The sequence below is a fragment of the Ischnura elegans genome, chromosome 8 (genome assembly GCF_921293095.1).
Source record: "Ischnura elegans chromosome 8, ioIscEleg1.1, whole genome shotgun sequence".
Lineage (NCBI taxonomy): Eukaryota > Metazoa > Arthropoda > Insecta > Odonata > Coenagrionidae > Ischnura > Ischnura elegans.
The window spans coordinates 94,089,075-94,112,516 of NC_060253.1; the positions used below are offsets into that span (position 1 = coordinate 94,089,075).

Genomic DNA, 23,442 nt, shown 5'->3' on the forward strand with positions numbered 1-23,442 from the left:
TGATTTTTTACTTAAATAGCAATAAGGAAGTTTTAAATTTCAAAACGAAAGAAAATATTTTAATGTCACATATAGTAACATATATTGAGTCCAAGTAACCCAGTGGATTGAGCGTTCGGTATGAAGGGTCCCGGCTTCTAAAACCGGACGAAGCGTTTGGACACCTTCATTCAAAATTCCACGAAATCCGTAGTGGCCCATTCACAGGAATTGTTCCTCATAGCCTAGATTAGCCTAATCACACGCTAATGGCTTAGCCTGTGGTGAGCTCTACTCTCACTTAACTAAAATTAATCTCCTGGTTGAATTAATGAATGAGAAAGAGTGTGTAATACATTAAAAATAAGGACCGGTTTTATAATGTCAAGTTAATGCTAATCATAAGATGATGCAGCCTTTAATTTTACCTGGAGGTGGTTGATAGTTCTGGTTAGCTTCTGAATATGATCAGAACAATGTTAATCAGAACTTCGGAAAAAGACTAGCGGATAGGAAATAGAAATGGAGAGCTGCGTCAAACCAATCTTAGGATTGTTGGCTAATGATGATGAATCAGAACTTAAAGCCAGCAAGAGGTGAGGTTGAATGCTGCATCGTATTAAGATTAGGAGTAAACAGATATCATAAAATCGGCTTGTATTAATGCAATAAGAATAAGTTATAATAATTATAATTCTAAATATTAATAAATTCTTAACATATAATACTATATTAATAATTCCTTTTTCGTTTTACTTTTTAGGTCCCGAGTGCAGTAAGTTAAAGCTAACCGCTGATTTCTCCAAGGGGAGAATGCTTTCATAACGGAGTAACATCCTCCGAATCCGCAACCATGGAGACGGTCGCAGCTGAGAGTACGGTGACCACTCCGTGGGCAACGTCCTACGGAACGGATGGTATGGTCATCTCGAAGGAAGGTCTGGCACCCAAGGTTCACGTGCTATCCGTGCTCGACCACACGCTCTTCACCGGGATGTTGGTCATTTCAGCCGTCATAGGCATCTACTTCGCATTCTTCGCAAAGCAGAAACAAAACACGACCTCCGAGTACCTGATGGGCGGCAAGAACATGGGGATAATACCCGTGTCCCTATCACTGATATCAAGGTAAGGAGATGGAAACAGGTATTAAACCAGAAACGATTCATTCATTCATACTTTCGAGTTTCTTTTTCTCTCTTGAACTCAATTTATTACGTAAATTAGTGCCTTGGAGACAAGGTCTTTACGATGTCCTAGATAATTTTTTAGTTGACTCACATAAGAGAAACTTCAAGTTTTCTCATTGCCAGTATTTTAAAATCATTTAGTCACTTTTTTTTTAATACACAGCAAACTAGTATCACAATGGATCCAGTCAAATTGCTACACATGGTACGATACGAAAAAAAATTTCGTTGTTTTTTTAGGAAACATTGTCAATAATGTGCGAGTAACTGGCAGGTAACAGCTAAAATTAATCATAATAATCAGGATTATAATATAATCTTTTTTTATAAGTATAAGCATTTTTTATAAGTATTTAACGTTTTGCACTTCCCTTAACGGTGATTAGCGTCCCGGAGTACTTTTGCGTACTGGAGCGTTGGTCTTTAAGATTTAAATGCAAAATATTTGGCCAACGTTTCGCAATATTTTTATGCCTTTCATCAGGGCTTGTTAAATGAATTTTATTTGCTTATTTGCTTTGCTTATTAAAACTGTGAATTTAAATTGAATTAATTAAAATAAATTGAATTCAAATAGTTCATCATTTAAAAAAAATCATATTCATTGCAAAAAGCCCCGATGAAGGTATAAAAATATGGCGAAACGTAGAACAAAATTTTGCATTTAATTCGTCAAAACCTACACTCTAAGACAGAAATCAACGTATTCGCAATATTGCAATCTTAAGTTTGGTATACTGCAGCCCTCCATCGCTGCCTTTCTCAAGATAGTTTACTGCTGTGCTACCTTGGTTTTCTGCTGTTCTTTAATCTTGTGTCCTCCTCTCTCTTCACCAAATTCTTTTCTCTCAGCTTTCTGAGGTGACTTTTCCATCTAATTTTCCCTCTGTGATGTTTCTCACCTAATGAAAACACAATTCACTATTTTGTTTTAATAAAATACAAAGGAAAGCTGAATGATTAGTCAAAAACAACTTTGGGTGTACAGAAAGCGAACGTAAAGTGAATTAGGCTAGTAACCGCTAGAGACTCGGAGGCTGAGCGCTAGGATTAGATTGCTTTACCAGTTAAGAATAGATGTCTTTAAGAGCGATAGGAAGAACGTCATATTAGAACGCCCAATATCTCAAGGCCCAAAAGAAATGTTAAATTAAGAGAGATATTTTGCTGAATGGATAGGTATGGTCATTCGTTTTTTCCACAAAAATAAAGGAATTTAATAAATACTTGGCGTAGTTTTGTTAGAGCATATCCTTATTATTTTTAAATGTCCTAACACCCCCTGCCATACGCCTAATGATGCAGATTGTGGGGTTGTACATTGATGAAAATGTAATTTAGGTCATATGTCCAATGGCAAGCATGGATGAAGGCCATCATTATTGACCCAGCCCGATATTCCCATGCCCAAGTGACGTGGCCAGGGTAAATACTTAGTGATAAGGGTACTGATTACGACATACCTATTCAATTATGAATTTACCTTGAGCCTGTCTGAATACCCTAAGTGAAGGCTTCCCTTCCCTTCCCTTCATATTACATGCTTCTGTTCAAGAACTCTTATAGAAATCATGAAGTTTTAACTTCCTTTAGAGAAAGCGCTAAGTCGGTAGTTAAACTCTGGCAAAGAAGTACTTCAGTACTTAGGTAAATGAGATATTTTTGCAGTCATAATGACATTCTTTTAATAACTTTTGGGTAGATGTGGAGGGGAAAGAATTGCAAATGTTCTTTTTTTGTTTTTAAACTTCGATGTCGTGCAATCATTGACCACAATATGAAACATATCTTGTCATGAAATCAAATATTGATCCATTAAATCTATTTCCGAATGAAATTCAATGTTACTCATGTGGAAATAAAGCTATATGGATTATGCGAATGCTTGTTTCGTGGTTTTTCAATAACGTGTTCTCAGCCACTAGAGGAGTCCTCTCACCACCATCTGTTTAGTGTGTGCTTCCAGATATTCCCTCCCTGAAACCGCTGGACAAGGGATAATCCTCTCCCGCCCATAATATTGGAAGGCCACCGCGTTGTTGCCTGGGGATCACAGTTCTAGCGAACACTCATCGCTGCCATATGGCGCTCAGTACTGGCAGCCACTCACCGCACAGTGGGTGAAAATCGAAAAAAACCGGCTACAGCCTCTATTTATTGGTGAATGATCCCAAGTTTTAACGCAGGATGCATTTTAAACATACCACGATTATTAGGTACAGTGATCTAGAGAATAGGACGAGAATTGAAGGCAATAGGAGCTAAAAATAAAATAGGTAAGCTGGTCCTTTGCACATCAGGGACGGGATATAATTTTCTAGCCACTTAATTAGTTTAAAAATACAATTTCGTACATTAATAATGCGGGGAAACCGAGAAAAAAGAAATATACTTCGAGGTAATTGCAAACTCTTATTTGGTCTTTAAAATGAATTTCTACTCGGTACAACGTCCTAGTAAATAAAAATATGGTCGTATTAAGGTTTGAATGTTTTACCATTTCAAAATAAATTTTTGCCTTTAGATTTCCTTCTACGAATCAAAATCCTTTCAGTACAGATACAGTTTCTCGTAACATTAAATCTTTCGTACGCTAATCAGCACCATTTCACCACGCTTACTCTTCGCAATTTAGGATAAATCCTTATGCAGACGCAAAAACCAACCAATGTATGTACATTTCTGGTGACTGCTAATAGCTTGAGTAGCGCAAATATCCAGTGAATAGGGAAATTATAAATAGTAATTGACTATCCATAACCAAGTAATTATCATCATATATATAATTGCAGAAATTTCTTTTTCTGTCATTCCGTATATACTCCGTTAGTACTGCACCCACAATGATCAATGAGGTATTATTTTAAACGTTGAATAACCGGCTTTTGACGAAAAATACAATATTAATATAAAATTTCACTGATTGTTCATTAATTTCACTTAAAGGTTTCGATTTTTCCCTGTCGACTGCTCGCTCGAGGCATGTCGACTCCACACATTTTTAAAAATCTAAACTCCAAAAAACCGACCATGCCTTTCCAAATGACAAGAAAACAATTTCCAATCAAAGTGGCCATTACAATCACAATAAATAAAGCACACGGTCAGACTCTTCAGAGAGCCGGATTGTACTCGCTACAACCCGTTTTTTCACTTGGGCAGTGGTATGTAGCATTTTCTAGAGTTCTCACTTTTAGTGATATTTATGTTTGTGTCAAAGAGACTCATTACTAAAAAGTTACCGAAGACATTTTTACTTCTAATATTGTCATAGAATAAAATAAAATAACTTTGTTTTATTCCACACTTTATTTTTTTATTCCACATTTTATCCACACCCGGGTTTCAGCATCTGATGCTATCATCAGGATAGCATTCGATGCTGAAACCCGGGTCGTGCTATTTAAGATAAAGTGTGGAATAAAACGAAGTTATTTTATTATACTCCATAATGAAGCAAAGTAACCTGAGACCGTGTCTAATATTCTAATATTGTCTTTAAAGAAGTGTTTTGAATTGCTTGCCATTATTCAATAACAGACGTCATGATTGTTTCCACTGGTACCGTACTCTTTTGCCTGTATTGCACTCATTTTTTTGTATATTTTTGTAAGAAAACAAGAGGGGAAGAGTGTTACACCACGGAACACATTTTCAACCTTTTTTTTATATAACTCACAATATATTTACTGAAGATTCAGTTTAATAGCAGCAATTCAATCCATCAGAATTACTTCACATAAGTTTTCAGTTTTATACTTGTACCTATGCTATTACTGGATCTAATTAGAGCTTCTAAAAGTGTTTGCAATTATTCCTAGGTACATATGCTCATTTACCTCGGAACACTACCTATTGTACCAAGGAACACAAGTTAGATTGGAGGGAACAGCAACGAAATCGTGAATGAAATCAATTTGTATTGTTTATTAAATTTGAAAGTAAATTAAAATGCTACATAAAGACAATTCATGTATTGGGTTAAAAGTAAATTTTAAAATATAATTCCTTTCAATAACAAGAATAGATATCTTCCGTTGAAGGGGCCGATTACTATCATATGGTGTCATAAAGTCGTCGACTGTGAATACACCACGATCCAGAGAGAAAATTCCAGGAGTCTTAAAACCACTTATAATGTATTCGATTGTATATTTAACAGTTATCTCTTATGAAAACATGTTCCAAGGTACAGCATGTACTTGTGTCCCTTGGTACAAGAGGTAGCCATTTTGAATTCCGACTGATTTTTCAGGTTAATATTGCATCTAAAATACCAAATAAGTAGCTAATACTACTCACCATTATATGTCGATTTCACCTGTGCTGCGATAACCACTGCTGGTGTGATAGAATTTCGGTAAAACACTAACAACTCATATGCACAAAAACACATATGCAACTAAAAATATTTACTTTTCAGCGTCAAAAACTTCAAAATAGGCTCTCATTTGCAAATATAACCCAAATGAACTCAAATTGACCTATGCTTCTCTCTAGCGCATCTTTCACGTAATAGCTTACTTTAAAGCCCCTAGGTCGAAGCACTTGCCGATAGTTCCTAGTGCTCCTAGGTACACTATGCCCTAGGTACACCACACTCCCCTACAAAGAAATTATGCGAAACATCCACAGAGAAAAAGTCATTTGCCTTGAACGGGATTCGATTCCGGATCCCCCAATTTCCGATCAAGTGCTTTAGCCAGTTAAGCTACCGAAGCATCATTCCTTTCTATGGATATTTGTGGACACTACCGAACTAATTGGTATGAACTGCTGAGCATGTGATGCCAAAAGCAGTCCAGCATTTGTGCATTGCGGGTGACTCCCATAAAGCTATAACCGTGGCTAGTCCCGGTATACTTAAACTATAAAGAAATTACTTTTTGATACACCTTCTTCTCTATTTTATACCCATTTATACCGCCTCCTCAGCATACCTATTCTTTCATGGCGTAAAAGTGCGAAATTTCCGCACGGGTTACCTAGTACTACCATAATAGTAGTTATCTTTCAATGACCATGATAAAATTCACAAAAACTATGATTTTCATGATTTTATGGCAACCCTTTCAAAGGTTTTAGAGGATGCATGTTTGAGAACTGAGCTTTAAACTGTCTATAACACTGGACGGCATGAAAATCGGTCCTGAAACCATTCCTGCTGATTCTTACGTAAAATAAACTCCTGAATCTGAATATGAACTCCGCTTTTCCCCATCACCCACCATTTTTTAGGGAGCCCCCCCCTCCAATTTCAATGACCTTTTGGTCATTTTCAGGGATTAAAGGGATTATTTTAGCATTTAAATTTATCCTAAGGTATTAGAGAGGAGAAAAATTATAAGACATTAATTGTGAACATTTAAGGTCAGGAGTTAAATTTGGGGAAGGTTAGTCACCTTAAATTGTTTAAAATAGATTACTATTATCGATTATGCCGTTTTTATCATAATTTTTCACGTATTTGTCTTTAAATGGGCTGATTTTACTTTTGCTGATGAAAATTTTATTCATGAATGAAATTTAATGAAAAAAGGGGAAACTTTATAGCAATAAGGATCAGTGTGATTTTTAATAAGACTTCATACAATATCTAGTAAAACAAATCCCCATAGTAATGAAATATTATCTACCGGCAGCTTCATTTCAGGTATCACCCTCTTAGGTGTTCCGGCTGAGGTGTACGTGTATGGAACTCAATTTGCTACTATGCTGCTCGGTATAGTAGGAGCCACCTTAGGCTGCGGCTTATTTTTCATGCCTGTATTCTACGGACTCCAGCTCACAACCTCATATGAGGTAACAACTCTCTATGATTCTTTCAATTTTGCGGTGAATTTGGTATAAGATTAAGTAATATATAATGGGACACATTAATTTACGTTTAAATATATACTCTTATTTACAGTATCTTGAAGTGAGGTTCAACAGAAAAGTTCGGATCCTTGGTTCATTTCTATTCCTCATGAACAACGTAAGTAAATTCTTTCTAGTTTGTAAAATATAGTGTATTACGGTTTCAGAGGTATTCAGAATACAGCAGAGCGCAGTATTTCTTGACTATATTTTTATCTCATGCATGCATGCAGCTTGAGTAATTCCCTTTCCAACTCATTACTGAAATACTATTACCAGAATAATCGTATTTTTTGTAGAAAATTCATACCACTGATTTTTTTATTGGCCTTTGGAATTAACCCCAATCCAATAATGCCAATAACATCCCAAATATTGATATCGTAAAGTTTGCAAATTCCAAATTTCAACCTCTGTCAATATAATCTGAAGCAGATTGAGGACATTAAAGCGATTCAGCGTATTGGTAAACCCTCACTTAGCCACCTGCAAGTTCACGCTAAGTGAAAAATATTCACGAATGGAAAAATCAATTGACATAGTCTTGAAGGGTTGTATGCCATTAAAAATTCTTCCACTCTACTTTGTAAAAGGCAGGATAAGGAGCCTTGGGGATTCACGTCTTTTCGCAATAATTTGGCCCGTATCCACGATCAGTAATCTACTAGATCATAGCCGCTCATCAAGAAATAAGGAAGGAGACACTTACCCTGAAGGATACTGTTCAAGAAACTCTGGAGTCTCTATGATTCAGCTGCATTATGCAAGCCTTCTCTCTATCCATTATTTTTCCACAAATGGTAGTTCTTCAAACTCTAACCTCCCCTTAATACACACAAGGCACAGCTGAGTAAACCACATGTGACGAATTTCAATACGACAAAGGTTTAAATTTCAACCTTTTGTAATTTCATTTCTATCCATAAAGAACAGGGAAATGATGTCTGATACTTTCATAGTTTCTATTGTGCATAACGAGGTATATTCATCAAAAAATAATTTCCTCAATTTTTATTAGATATTTCATGACATTTATCACTGTTTAAGAATCATTAACTCCATAATAAAATAGCCATTAATTCAAAAATATTCGTTCATGATGCTTTGATGAGTAAATAACTTTAGCTGGTATTATAATACATATTTTGATGCTCATTTGGAGCCTCTTGGATGCATAAATTACCAAATTTTTTATACATTTTATGGCAATGACCAAAAAAATGTAAGTATTAATGTACTTAGCCATAAAAATAACAATTCATAGTATCCACGAAGTAAGACAACTATTACTTCCTAGCTTAAAACTTCAAGCTTCAAGCAAGATTTCAAAGAAAGGATAGCCAGGAAAGAAAGGAAAGACAATTACCAATGTTACGATTCGTAACCCTTCAATTCAATAATTTCTCAATGACTACAAATACCATTTACATACGTTAAGTAAATATCTTCTTGTGATAAAAAACCTAATCATGTCTAATCTTTAAATTAAGTAACATCGTTAAATTTTATTGCAGCTCCTGTATATACCCATCGTAATGTATGTTCCAGCACTCGCTTTGAATCAAGGTTAGTGGTAAAAATAATGATACTTAGTTTGAGGGACAGAAAATTCAGCTTTAAGCACATTATACATTTAATAGCAACTTCTGCTAAAAATATATTTTCAAAATTGGATTATGTTTTCCGAAATACGAGTGTTCATAGCAATAATTTTCTTCTCTATTTTACATGAGTAGTAACTGGAGTCAATCTGCATCTCATAACACCACTTGTCAGCTTGGTCTGCATTTTCTACACTAGCCTGGTGAGTGATTACATCTCCCACATTTTTTATTCAATTGTAGATCACAGATAAGGCTGAGAAAATAGATTATTTAAGACAATTCTAAAAATGATAAACTCCGTGCCGTAATATTTACGCCGCAAAGAGCCAGAAGAACCCATTGTAAGTCATACGCAACCACCATCAGCATGTACTATGTCTAATCTTTGAATGGTTGCGATTTTAGCCAAAGAAAAGGAATTTCCAGCCAACTACAACGGGATGCAATATGCAGCGGGCTTCCGCAATAACGACTTGAATTGGGTATTGATTCAATTGACCGCAGTGATGGGTCATTGTGCTATGAAATAGATCTTCAAACTTCGATCAATTTTCTGCAGATATATTTGTTTAAAAAAGTCTACGACGCATTATAAAAGCTTAAGTTTGATATGTGCTGATGAATTCAATCCAAAATTTTAACCTGTCTGAATCATTCCCTCTATTAATTCGAGGTGCAATCTTTTGACTCCCAAGTTATTTTGGTTTTAAGCGAATGTTAGCGATTAAAGAAAAATCCGAATGCAAATACAACTCAATTTAGATGCAACTGAAGTGCGAAATGCTGTTCAGAGGGTCTGTAAATTTTTATCATTCATTAACCACAAGTCTGTCCTGTCAACTTTTTGCACTATTCAGTCATAAGGGATGCAAAACCTTCAGGGATATTCACCAATTTCTCTTGTTTTCAGGGTGGTCTTAAGGCTGTTGTTTGGACTGATGCCTTGCAAACAGCTATGATGTTCTTATCGACGGGTACTGTGGTCGTTTTGGGAACACACGCCGTCGGAGGCCTATCCACCGTGTGGAAGAGGAGCGAAGATAGCGGGAGAATAGAGTTTTTTAAGTGAGAAAGGTTTTATAAAAAGACAAATTAAATGAAATAGTAATTACATCCTAGGATTGACGTACAGCAGCCCTCCATTTTTATTCATCAAATTTATATCAAAATCAAATACATATATTTCCCTGTGACTCATTTTTCCTAAATCTTTATTTACCCAAAGTTTTTGTTTATTGTTTTGTTCACGGGACTGGGAGACCACCCGGCTGGAAGCCCGAATAGCCTTTTTCGAATATATTCGCCGGGAAAACATCAGATTTTACTTCACTCAATGATGTTTACCGCCTGATTTCTGTATATCATGGGAGTGAGAGAGAGTCAATGTGTTCCATTCTATTCATATTTGGCCCGTTTTTGAGAGTACCGCAGATTAATAAACTCTTAATTACATAAAAATATCGTCATTAATTACACATTACGAATTGAAATAGCTTAAAATGACGTGATTGTGACGTAATGAAGAGTCTTCATACGCAGTGAAGATGACGCCTTGGCATTTAGGAAGCGGACTTGGAATATTTTGGTTCCTACTCTGTTTTAGCTAATCTTGGTTTTCACTCTATCTGTCCATTTTATTTCCAGTATCCTCTTTCCGTGCGAGGCATCGATTATTTTTCTGATCGTATCTTCATATGGTAACGTCAATTCATCACAATAAAGAACCATTTTAAATCCAACTCTCTCCTATTGCTTTCAAATTTGCTATAACTGGAGGCCCTCGTAAATGTTGAAAAAATTACACACACCTCTAATTTTCGCTCGCGATATTTTCAGAGGATGTAGCTACACGAGATATAAATTTTTCAAAAGAATATCTAAGCGGGGTATTTTTATATTTTCAAACTCACCCATTGATTCCAACCGAAGGTTGGTTTGGTGGGGACCAAATTAAAAAATTTTGAAAGTCAACGGCGTCTGGTTTCAAAATTCATAGAAAAAGGTCGCGTTGAATAAAATTTTATGTAAAAGCCTTATAATTACGTCAAAAGGATTTAAAAAAGCCCCATTATTTGAATTCCGTATCAAGTCATAGTACCTACTCGAGGAAGTGATGAATAAAGCAAATATCATACAAGGCATAAAGGGTTTGACGCATATAATTTCAGCCGATGAATAAATCCTATGGTTATGTAAAAATTCAGCCATATCAAGATCCCAAAACTTACGCTACACAAACAATTCCTTTGAACCATCACTTACTGTCACAGAACTCGAGTGATTGTTTTATAGTTATTTTAAATGCCTAATCGGCTTTTACCAAGAATAGAGTACATATACAAGTCACTCACGCCTGACACACTTCCGACAGTGAATAATGAATTATCTTTTAAGATGGAGAATGAGGTTTCACTGTTACTAATGACCTCTGCTATGCTTGATCTCGATACGACCGACGCAGCATGGATCCAGACCCAACAATCCGGCACACTTTCTGGAACACATCTTTTGGTGTAGTATTCAACTGGATGGCGAACATCTCCGTAAACCAAGGAATGGTCCAGCGTTTCCTCGCGATGCACACGCTCAAGAGAGCACATATGTAAGTCAATGGCCTCAGCAAATCTCTTTGTATATATTATTTGCAATCTCTTCTTTTCTTTGGATTTATTTCCTTTTTAATGTCTGGATCAAAAGCATTTGAGCATAATTTCAGGAGGAAATATAGTGTAGTAAGCAAAGCATTGACAATCATCGCTTCAAAAATAATTCAAAAAGAATTTGGAAGCAGGTTGGGTTTGTTCGCTGGTTCCTGCACTGATTTTTCATTGTTGCCGATGCCTTCAGTACTGATGGTTCTACCTGGACGGTTGGTACTTGTCGGGTGTTGGTTATGGATGACTGCTCTGAGGGTCTGCCCTTTCTTCCTACTAGCTCCTGTTAGTTGTGGTATTCTTTTTGAATCACCCTGTATTATATCACCTACCGAGTGAAGTCAAGAGGTACAGTAATACTGTTATGGACTTCAATTATTAACCGTTTACAGTCCAACGTTCCCACTTGGGAATATATTTATAAAAAATCATGAAAATTATATTTCTTACCTGTGATTACTTTTATAGCTTTTGCTATGTTAATAAAATATCTAAGTATTTTTTAAAGTCAATCGCATGATTTGCGTAAACATTGGTCGTTAATTATGCCCTTTCAAAATTGGTTATTTTCATCACCCCTATAGTGAGTATGCGGTTTATTCCATATTTTCCCACACATTCGCTCTCCAGTGACAAATGCTCATTAATTCAAAAGATCGATAGTCAAAGTTATTGTCAAACTTAGGTTTTTGGTCAATTGTATATTTATTATTCGAGCAATAGCAAAATTTTGTGGCGTTTTCCCATTTGGGAACATGCTTGAGAACGCATTTAAATTTTTTTGTTCTTTTTTTCTTTCATAACATCTCTTAATTAGTTGTAAAATAAATAGGGCATGCGAAAAAAATTAAAAAATCAGTTGGTGACCTAGTTTGGTCTTTAAAGGGTTAAACGGTGGATAGATTGGAATCACATGATAGTGGCGGAAGAAGCAGAGGCGCAGCTAGGAGTTAGGCTGGGGGGTGGGGTTTAGGTGCAACTAATACCGGGGTGTGTGGGGGTATGGAATACCCACTAGGATAAGTGCGAGATCAATAAATTGCGGAATTTTAAGATAAATGGTTCAATATGGTGAGTTTTACGAGTTTCTTAGGGATATTTTATTAATCCTTATACTATTCTATTAGTAAGCTCAATCTAATTAAGTGAAATGGGTCAAACTTAAAAATTTCTCTGAGCTTTGGGAGGGGGGGTTTATCCCCCTAAACCACCTTCACTGCGCCACTGGGAAGAAGAGTCTATAACCTAGAATTATCCGACTGAAGTATGGAGCATCGCAAACATAAATATCCAGCGTATATATGGTATAAAATATTTTTTAATAAAAAAGAGACTTATTAACAATTTTATTCACTCATCCTTAACTGATATTTTAAACAAGTACGGTATTTTCAATAGGAAAATTTTTCTTTCTCACGACATTTTGTAACTATCCTTTTTGAATGAATTATTCTAATAATGAGACACATATAGCCTCAATTTACGCATATTTCCTCATTCTGAAATCATTTAGTTTAATTATTGCTCAGTACAGCGTTAGAAGTAATTACTGCGAAATGAAATCAAATCTTTGGGATAGCAAAATGGAAATTAATTCATGTACTTAAAGTAACTTCAATGGTATCAGATTCAGAATGAATAAAGCGATAAGAGTGAAATTTTTACATAAAGGTATTATTTGTTCATTGTTTCAGCTTGCTTGTCATATTCACCTTCGGAGGCATGCTTATCACCGGATTGAGTTGTTACTGTGGTCTGCTGATCTACGCAACTTACTACGACTGTGACCGTCTATCAGCAAAGGTGAGAAGTTTGGATACCCAAACAATACAAGTAAAAACAGCCTGTGTACAATGGACTTACCTGTATGTCAGGATGCATGCCTTCACTGTTCTAATCCAACACTCATCTGAGAGCAGAAAGGAAATTCCTTGATAACATTATTATAAAAATTATTCTCAATAGATAAACTGACGCAGACCTTGTTTCTCCTTTTTGGTTTTTTGCGTGAATTCGGCGCTAAATTTGTATCATTCGAATTACAGAGGTCGGAGAAAAATTCAGTCGTGAAATTTTAACCCTAGTTTTAAGCTGATGTCAGTATGAACCAAAATTACCAAAGATTTTTTATTCGAAAACGCATAATTCTTAAATAACTGAAACTTTGAGTCAAGCGCTCCGATTGGCCGCGAGTTTTCCCCGTTGCCAGATGCTCTGGACAATATTTTGCCTACTGCAGATCACGATGTATCCAAGGGAAATGAAATGATGATGAAAATAATTTTTATCCCTCCAATGTAATGCTAGGAGATAGCACATAAAAGCTGTGATTAAAAATGTCGCTTCTTTAAGGTCTAACGGATGAAAAAAATATTAGCTTAAAAAAGAATTAAATAATCCACATTCTTTGTCCCCTAATGTTATTCTTGAACATCAATGAATGTCTTCTATGGTGGAATTACATTTTTTTATAGAATACACGAAAAGAATTTGTTTTAGAAGGAACAGAGGTGAACCCAATTCTTAAAATGGGTAGATTTTGGAGAAAAATTAACTATTGAAGTCGTCATCACGGGGCTGCGTGTATAAATATAAATTTATAAATTGAGTGAAGATGGGTGAGTATCCTACCTGTGTATCCAGAGGAAAGTATGGGTTACAGATGCACCATGGAGGCAGCAGGAGCTGTAATATTTTTAGGACAACTGAATCCCAACAACACATTTTATGACGTCACGTTTCAGGTCGTCCGTGCCTCCGACCAACTGATGCCGTATTTCGTGATGGACGTGGCTGGATGGCTATCCGGACTACCAGGGCTCTTCATCGCCGGCGTCTTCAGCGCTGCCTTGAGGTAAGGGCAAAGACAGTCCCTCACCCCTTCCCTTTAAATTAAAGAACCTTTTCTTACAATTTCATCAAAACAATTCACTAGGTTTACTTAAATAATAGCATATAATTTATATGCAGTTACATACTTCAATTTCCAGAAGTAATTGCACATTTGAAAGATGAATGTACATTTTAAGCTCGTCTATCATATGGAAATAATACGAAAAGCAAAAGAGTGCCGTTATTATGCAATTGCAATCTAATGATTTCAGTTAAGAAATAATACATTTTAATTATGAATGCTGAAAATACACTGAGAATATCGATATTTTATCAAAGTATTTCGAATAGAAAGACGGAAATATTGGAGACAATGAGGAGGAATAAGTAATAAGCTATAAAAATAAATATTTTTGTTGAATAGCATCATTATACCACTTCTAATTATAAACGAGCGTTTTTTCATTGGGCACGGTCAAATGTATTATATCAAAGAAAACTAGACGATTCCGCCATTTTTCATTAATAATGGTGGAAAATCGCCATTTTTTTATTCCAATATAGAAATATTCCATTCCATCACGCTTAAATCTTCGAATTTTATAAGTACCATCTATTTATTCATAAATAAGTGGCAGCATGTAAATAAATTTGATGGAGGTGCTCAGAAGTATCCTTTTTCAAAAATTATTCACATCGCATTTATATGACAGTGAATCACCTACTTTCCATTCATTTACAATTATTGTAATTATCCTAGTTTGGTGATAGTTATTTTATACTTCTATTATATAATTTCATACAATTATTGTATCTTGCCATAATAGTGTGTAAAACTTGTGAAAAGCACAATTATATTGTTAGGAGTTGTTACATAAGAATAAATTAAACATTAATTGTGAACACCTAAATAAAATGAAAATGTGTACCGCGTTCCTATATATTTCATATTTTACGTACCTATAGATTTCATACTATTCCTGCGCTGTTAAAATACAAAATACTTGCATTTCAACAAACTCAAGTATTTTTGCAAATTAAGAGCGAGTAGATAATCCATATCGGAGTCTCTTCCAATGAACTCCTACATTTTTTATATCAGCATAGAGTATTTCTACGATATTGTGGAATAAGCTCTGTATTGTTGTTAAAATGCAATTCAATACATATCCCTAACCAAGTGCAATGAGTTCGGTCCTTTGAATAAACGAATGGGTCTTTTCTGGAATTATATCGGCATTGTAAGGCAAACAAACGAAAAAATGAAAACATTTTTGGCTAAAACCTAAAAATTTGGAAACTTATTCAGACCTCATTATAATAATCACCACATCAATGATTCCCAAACGCTGTAGCTTGTTCTGTTAATTAAAAATAACGGCTCCAAGAAACCCAGTAAATAGTATATAAATCCACCGTGCACTAAATTTGACCAAAACGTGACTTCTTTTACAGCACAATGTCCACAGGTCTCAACTCTATGTCGGGCGTGATTTTTGAAGATTTTATCAACCCGTTCCTAAAAGTTAAAGTATCCGACGAAAGAGCTTCATTCATCATGAAAATTATATGCGCCCTATTTGGAGTTTTCTGCGTATGCATGGTTTTCATTGTAGAGCATCTTGGTGCAATCGTGCAGGTAAGTCTACGGGGAGAAAAATAATATAAATACTATTTCAATGTAGGAGTATGTGATGCGCACCTTACTTAAATTGGGTAAAACATATTTCAGTCCAAAAACAGAGTGATGAGCACTAATGCATTCAGATTCCATTACCGTGATACACAATTATTTTAAATATGAATTGATTTAGAAATATGTCGGTGATGTGATAGTTTGAAATAAGAATAAACAATCTTTTGCAAATACAGCTTAAATATTCCCACTCATAATTAGTTTGTTGAATTCGTTTATGAATTGTATGTTCATATTCATAAATACTGCATATTTATCCTGATTAATCAATAATTTTTGCTATTGTCCCAAAAATATTTTCTCAACTGTTCTCTTTATTTTAGCTTTTCTATGAATATTGATATTTTACATTCATGAAGCAGATAACCGCTTACAAAAAGTATTTGAAATACCATTTTTTATGTGACTTTCTCCAAAATCATGTTATCCCATTATCTCTTGCAAAATTCTAACGAAAAAAGAAACTAGTGATAAATCTTAAAAACTGACAAAACATTTTGATCAAACCATCTTTTATTTCTCGTTTGAAGCTCAACTGGAGTCTCATTGGGATTACGAGTGGTCCGATGCTGGCAATATTCGCCCTTGGAATGTTCTTTCCTTGGGTCAACTCCAAGGTAAGGAGGCGGCCATTGAAATCGCTTATGTTCCCAGACACTGGATAATACGATGATGACTCACATATGAGACACTTCAATTCTACTCATCGTTGGTGTCTTGAAAGGCACTTCGTCACTTTTTATGCACACACCAAACGAGAATCAGAATAAATTCAACACTTAGGGTGGTTTCCTAATTATTTTTTTTGCATTAATCGAAAGATTATTATTCCTGGAGTACTTATTTCACGCTTTTAGATTTTAGACGATATCTATTTTTCGCGATTAAATGAAAAGTGAAAATTTTAAAGCGCGTGAAAACGCGACGGCTAAGTATGAATGCTGGGAAAAGTCCGTTTGACGTCATTCTGGTTGCGGCTGCCGCCGTGTGAGGCCACCTTGGTGCGAGGCTGATAGGTTTCAACGGTCTTTTTTTGGGTACCATCCCTCTTTCAGAGCCTTCACTTCTGAGCTCGTACTTGAGGCTGGGTAATCTGGCTATTACCCACCACACACATTGAAGAAGAGGATCCTCAAGTCGGCATCTAAATATGCTGTCACCAACCTCGCATTTAAATGGGTTTAAAGAAGTCGCCACTCGCGTCGCTGACGGACAAAGTGATCCGGTTTACACAGGGAAATACGATTTAATTTGGGGTTTTAACCGAAATTCATGCGCATAACGATGTGATCTATCAAATTCATAACTTTTCAATCCTATTCCTCGCAATTCCCAACATTATACTGCAAGCAATTGGAAAAAAGTGGATCGCATTGCTCTCATCACCACACCGCGAACATTTCTGCAAACCCATTAAAATACGACCGAAGTGACAACCGTAGGCAACCTATTATGGGTTGCAATAGGATGGTTCCCTTCATTAAACGAAACGAAAGACATTATTTGCGATTCGTCAACAAAACTTTGGTGTATTTATAATATACAAATTATTGGTTTTAGAAATCCCAATTTAGACGAATGTTAATGGTCAATTTTAACCTCATTTGAAAAAGGCCAGATTGTCGCCCATGCGATGCTACTCCACGAGACGTCACAGGGACCTAGATTCTATACGAGTAGATAGGATTTATACATCGTCTGAGATTACCAATGCATGTATGAGGTACAGAGCTCAGGGAACCATTAAAACATATTAAAACTGCCTATGGTCGGAAAGTATCCTTCGTTTGATAAGGTATTAATAATACCTTATCTATATATGGTACCTGCTAGCATCCTGCATCGCAGCGGTGCACATATCCTCGCCCCAAGGTCACCTCACAAGGCGACAGCGGGAACCAGAATGACGTCGCACGGGCTTTTCCTAGCATTCATACTTAGCCGTCTCGTTTTCGCCCGCTTGAAAATGTTCACTTTTCATTTAATCGCGAAAAATAAATATCGTCATTTAAAAATCTAAAAGCGTGAAATGCGTACTCCAGGAGTAATAATCTTTCGATTTAGGCAATAAAAAAATCAAAGGCATAAGGAAACCACCCTATTGACCCTCCTCTATGCAGTTTCCTTGATTCCCACTAGCCTGTTTCTAAGAAAATCGACTTGAACCAGTGTTTCCGCAAGAATTCATCAATACGATAATCCAATTATATTTTCAATATTTTTATTTAAGGGAGCCTTTGTTGGTGGAGCCGTTGGGCTGATTATAATGGGATTCATATCGTTCGGAGCTCAATGGGCCGTGGCCACCGGACAAATAAGATTTGAGAAGAAGCCAGTCTCCACGGATGGGTGCTTATTCCCGAGTCATTTCTCCACCTCTTCGGGATACGAAACAGCAATCATCAATGAAACGTGAGTGCCGACGGTCGAGATTTTTTCAGGCCGGTTTATTCTCAAAATCATAAATATTGTACAAAGGATTCAGTGGCTCAGCGAGGGTGGGTTTTGGGGAATAAATCCCCCACCCCCAGAGCTCCGACAATTTTTTAAGTTTAATCTATTTCATATAATTGGATTAATATTACTAATAGAATAGTGTAAGGATTAATTTTAAAAAATCCCTCAGAAGGCCGTAAAACTCACCATTTTGAATAATTCATCATAATATTTTTTCTGGCAGAGGGTCCTCACACCGCCCGCTTACCATGGCAGGTATGCCATTACCCCAGACCCTCCAGTATTAGTTGCGCCTGAAACCCCCCCTAGCCTTAATTCCTAGCTGCGCCCCTGACAGGATTCCCCTCTCCAGCGCTTCCATTGATTCCCGCCGATTGCAATAAATAGCGGCGCTGCAGTCGCTGGGATATATGTCAACATATATCAACATACTTATTAACCCTGCGAGAGATACGCTGCGTGGCTGATGTAATCGTTTATTGCTAAAAATTAAGCTAAATGTATATTCATTTAAGCTCAATTATATAATCAAGTGTTTAAACAAAAACGCACATTTACAAGTGAAATTTATTCCCTTAAAAATGACATAAAAAGTACACGTAGGCTTAAAGAATGGGTTCACAGTACAGTATTGAAACATAGTAGTAAACCAAGTATACATGTATCTCAAAGCTGCGTCGTGATGCGACAGAGAGAATAAATAATTCAAAGGAACATTCGTGTGAAAGAATGGGGGAAAATCAGATGCCGCATGTGGTAGAAAAAGAATTCCCTCGCATACAAATAAAATTTTTGTCACCCCACCTGAACGTTAAAGTGCATGCATACTATATGCATGATACTGAAAATTTTCACAACCTCAGTAAAGCAGATTAGTGTATTATTACGTACCAAAGACTACAATTTTATTGGACACTAAAGATAAGCGTCTTCAAATAATGAATCTGTATCATCTCAAATATTCCTTTCTATGACAAAATTAGAGCTAGTTTTTTTTTCTAAATTTGCTTCAATTCTTAAATTCCTACTCTCCAGGTATATCGAGAGCTTAAAAGGAGCAAATGAATTTTTTGGTGCGTTGTGAGATTTCTGCACTATTGCAAAAATATGAAATTAAATTATAAATCTTTTAATTAGGTAAATTATAAAAGGTCAATGAATGTCGGATTCACCCACACAAGCTTTAGCGGTATACACAATGCATCTGAGAAATTTAAGTAAATTTCGATGAACGCTGAAGTTGCCACCTTTGTTTTAACGTGACAGCCCCTCCTGAACATTTTTATCGCAACGGTAACACAGCTACGCTTTGTTGTTCGTCATCTTTTTCAGGTCATATCTTGCAGCTCAATTTTAACCCCCTTTCCGATTAGCTATCAAGCTGAAATTTTCAGGATAGCTCAAAGCCAGATGATATAGAAATATTCAAACACCTTTATTTCATATGTAACACCACTGTTTCTGGATTTTTATTCAGAGTTTAAAATTAAATATGGCGCTTAGTTCCAAAAATAGCCACCAAAACTCGACGGCAACGCTGCGGTCATTAGCAGTAAGTAGAATGACAGAAAATCATAACAACAAAGCTGTTTACAGAAAAGTTTATTGAAAAAATATTCGCGAGAAAAAAGGTGTGTGGTTTAGAAATATATTATTTTGTATTGAAAAGTTATTCCTCATTCCCAGGGCCTTTGGAACGGACTTCACAACAGATGCCACTACTTTTAGCCAGCCGGAAACCAATGAAGCATGGTTCATCTTTAGAATATCCTACACCCTCTACTCTTTCGTCGGACTGGTCATCAGCGTGGTGGTGGGCTTAATCGTGTCCTTCCTCACGGGACCAACAGATCCGGCTGACGTGCACATTGATCTTCTGACTCCTGTGGTGCGACCGCTGTTCGCACACAGATGCAAGTCCGGAGACGATGGGGCTTACTGGAGGCAGGAGGAAACGGAACCGGAACAAGAGCTCAACCAACTCAAGGGCGAGCTAGAAGATGATGATAATCCGTTGAAAGAAGAGGTATGCCTCCTTTTCACTCGCAACTAGGCTGAGCATAAAAAATATGTTCTTATATCCATAGTCAACTCCCCTGAATGTGTGGAGTACGAGTACGATACCGGCAGTCTCCAATATCTCAGTATTAGCATTGATTTATCGCATTTGGTCTTTAATAATAAAATGCAAAACATTAAAATGAATTAAATGCAAAATATAAAATTAAAATATTTTGACCACGTTCAGGTAATTTTTATACTTTCTTCGGTGCGTTTTTGCAATGACTTAGATTTGTTTATTTTTGCAAAATATCCCTGAAGAAGTTATAAAAATATACCGTTATATAATATAAAACGTTGGCAAGATATTTTTAATTCTATTCTTAAATAATTACACTCAAAGACGCTAATCAGCGTTAAAAATTGAGATCGAGAGATATTTAAAAAAACTCAGCAATAGCAGCATGCCACTACTTAATTTTTTATTATGCAACGTAAGCTACAGCTTTCGTAGAGCACGATATTTTCGCGCCTTCGTCAAATGATTTGGTATCATGAGAATATATCACCCTCCAAAGTGATTAGAAAATTGTTTATAGGCTTGCTTCTGCATTAATCTGCATTCCCCTCCGAGTATCAAATAGGCCTCTTCACCGACAGTAAAAATCGATGAAGGGGGAATCATTGCCCTTATGATGGAATTGAAACAAATATTACTGCACTACAATCCGAGTCCTAAGTAGCAAAAAAAGAGTTGAACCAAACGATTAGCAAACTTGATATAGGCTCACGCTTGAGACCTGCGTGGAAATGGCTAGGTCAGGGATTAGGCGTGCGAATTCCATTCATCTTTTGTTTAATAAATTAGTTTTTAACTCAAAAATGTCTTCGCTTCCATAATAGAGGTCCACGCAAACCTGAGTGTGAGCGAGCTTGAGAATATCAACCCCTCGGGACAAATCTGCGTGCGTTGAGTGAGAGAACATGTTTCTACTTTTCTTTTGTTTTTTACTTTTAATTTAGGGTATTTTGCAAATTTATTTGCTAGTTAGTCATTCTTCTAGCCGGTCCCTTCCATTCCCAAATCCCTTATCTTTCAAACTAAAAAATGATTTCTTTGAAGAAGTCTTTGGGATTTTATTTTCTCAAAAGGGTACAAGCTGCCTGTACTGGATACCATCAGCGCAAAATGAGGTTACATATGGATGAAAGCTTCTCGGGTTTCCAACCGGGCCAGGGTCTGCATGGTGTAGGACGACGTTTCGTTGGGAGACTTTCCCAACATCCTCAGGGCTGATGATGCCGATGTCGCGGTGTTCGATATTTATACCCTCCTCCTTCACCTAGGTGGTCTCTGATTGGTCCGGGATTTTTCCTCCTTCCTCGTCCTATTTAATGCCAGGCTCCAAGTGCTACTTAGCTGCAGAGACCACCTAGGTGAAGGAGGAGGGTATAAATATCGAACACCGCGACATCGGCATCATCAGCCCTGAGGATGTTGGGAAAGTCTCCCAACGAAACGTCGGCCTACACCATGCAGACCCTGACCCAGTTGGAAACCCGAGAGGCTTTCATCCACGCTATTCACCGGGGAAAGCTCAGATTCTGAGGTTACATATATTCGTTGAAATGGAAAAGAATCGAAAGGAAAATCTTTCTTGCCATGACATTTAAAGCTTCTAATGTTGGTTATTTTACCGTTCCTTTTTACCTGATTTTAAGAGGTTTATATAGTTTAACTTGACTTAACCTAGCGTACTTATGAAGTTCAAAATTGAAATACAGTGTCTTTATATTAAAAAAAAAAACTTAAAATAGCATTATTCGGCTAAGGAAATTCATTATTTGAGAAAATTAGAATTAGTGCGTTGTGCTTGTTGTGAGTGAAGGAATAAGTGATAATTTTATCTAGTGGATAATTAGTCACGTTAGGTGTACTAAGTTGATTTCATCCTTCTTTTTTCCCAGACAATCACGCTGATGCTGCAGGATGCAGAAAACGGGAAGAAACCCTCGCGCTGAAAGAAATCCTGGGTTCTCCTACAGGCAAAGACAGTATTCCTTATTTGGTGATAGATAGTCCAGAGCTGTGGGAGCCGAATGGACCATTTTGGATGATTCCGGAACTTTGGGAGTCTCATTTTCTCATTAATACAAGTGACAAGACACGGAGGAGCAACTACGCATTCCATGATTGGCAAATACTCTTGTGAATTAGTGCGTCGGTTTGTTCATCATAGACAGAATTGAAACCTATTGATTAAACCCGAATGTTGGTTTGATTAGATGAGGATGAGCACAGGCGTGGCCATTTCAAACATTCAGGGAAGGAGGGACTGTTACTTTCCGAAGGCCACGTCGTATTTCCTGTTTTGGATTTGGGGTGCCCGATGGCTTCACTCGGGATTTGAACCCTGGACCTTCGATAAGCATCCAAGATCTCTATCTATTGCACTACCACCTGAAACGTAGGGTTTTGTGACCAATATTTATTATTACCGAGGAATAGCAATTGAATTCATTCACTCTCAATGCGAAAAACGAACTGCAACTCTGCCACGTAGGTGAGGGAATAGGGGGTGTGTATTTTAATTTTCCTTTTTTCTCTAAATCATCTTTTAATGGTACAAATGTGTTCGCTGCCGTCGGAGAAATCCTCGCAAACATGAATGTGTGCGTGCCTGAGAATGTTAGTCCCTAGGAAAAAATCTGCAAGGTAAGTGTACTGTTGTTTGAGTGCCTTTTGCACATTAATTTTGTGTCATTCATTCATTATTGATTTTCTGTAAATAAATAGGATTTATTATTGAATTTCTGTAAATATATGTATCATTAGGGATGCAAACAAAACTTCAAAAGGAAGCAAGTTAACGTGAAATTTCAAAGCTTAATAAATAATCAAACACATGTCTGCATCACTTACTCGGGAATGTTTTCCAGTTTGAAATCACCACTGAGTTACACCTGAGGAATTCGGTCGCTAAGCAACTATCATTCAGCAACCAGGGAAATTTATACGTCTTCTTTTTATGAAGATCGATTTCAAGAAACATTCCTGTATGTCTCCAAGTATGCTTCCGCGGAGATTATGACGGTAGGCAGAGATTCTTCCGGGTTTTCTTCCGCGTTTATATATTTTTTGAATGGATAAATATAGGAAACCCGGAAGA

General features: G+C 36.5%; 1 protein-coding gene across 1 annotated transcript; it reads left to right on the plus strand.

Annotated features, from left to right (window-relative positions):
• Positions 1–757: 757 nt before the first annotated feature.
• On the plus strand, positions 758–23,179 carry LOC124163618 (sodium-coupled monocarboxylate transporter 1-like). The gene is made up of 14 exons (XM_046540644.1): positions 758–1,107; positions 6,812–6,971; positions 7,081–7,146; positions 8,543–8,594; positions 8,765–8,832; positions 9,543–9,697; positions 11,094–11,234; positions 12,981–13,089; positions 14,031–14,140; positions 15,574–15,757; positions 16,345–16,431; positions 18,045–18,226; positions 19,958–20,297; positions 22,241–23,179. The coding sequence occupies exons 1-14, from the start codon at positions 833–835 to the stop codon at positions 22,292–22,294; spliced, it is 1,983 nt and encodes a 660-aa protein (XP_046396600.1). The 5' UTR covers positions 758–832; the 3' UTR covers positions 22,295–23,179.
• Positions 23,180–23,442: the final 263 nt, after the last annotated feature.

What these genes read in the sequence shown, in the direction of transcription:
- LOC124163618 (XM_046540644.1), top strand. Translation starts at nt 833, where the DNA reads ATGGAGACGGTCGCAGCTGAGAGTACGGTGACCACTCCGTGGGCAACG. An exon ending in TTCTATTCCTCATGAACAAC is followed by an intron (nt 7,147 to 8,542) that starts GTAAGTAAATTC and finishes ATTTTATTGCAG; the next exon opens with CTCCTGTATATACCCATCGT. An exon ending in AGCACTCGCTTTGAATCAAG is followed by an intron (nt 8,595 to 8,764) that starts GTTAGTGGTAAA and finishes TTACATGAGTAG; the next exon opens with TAACTGGAGTCAATCTGCAT.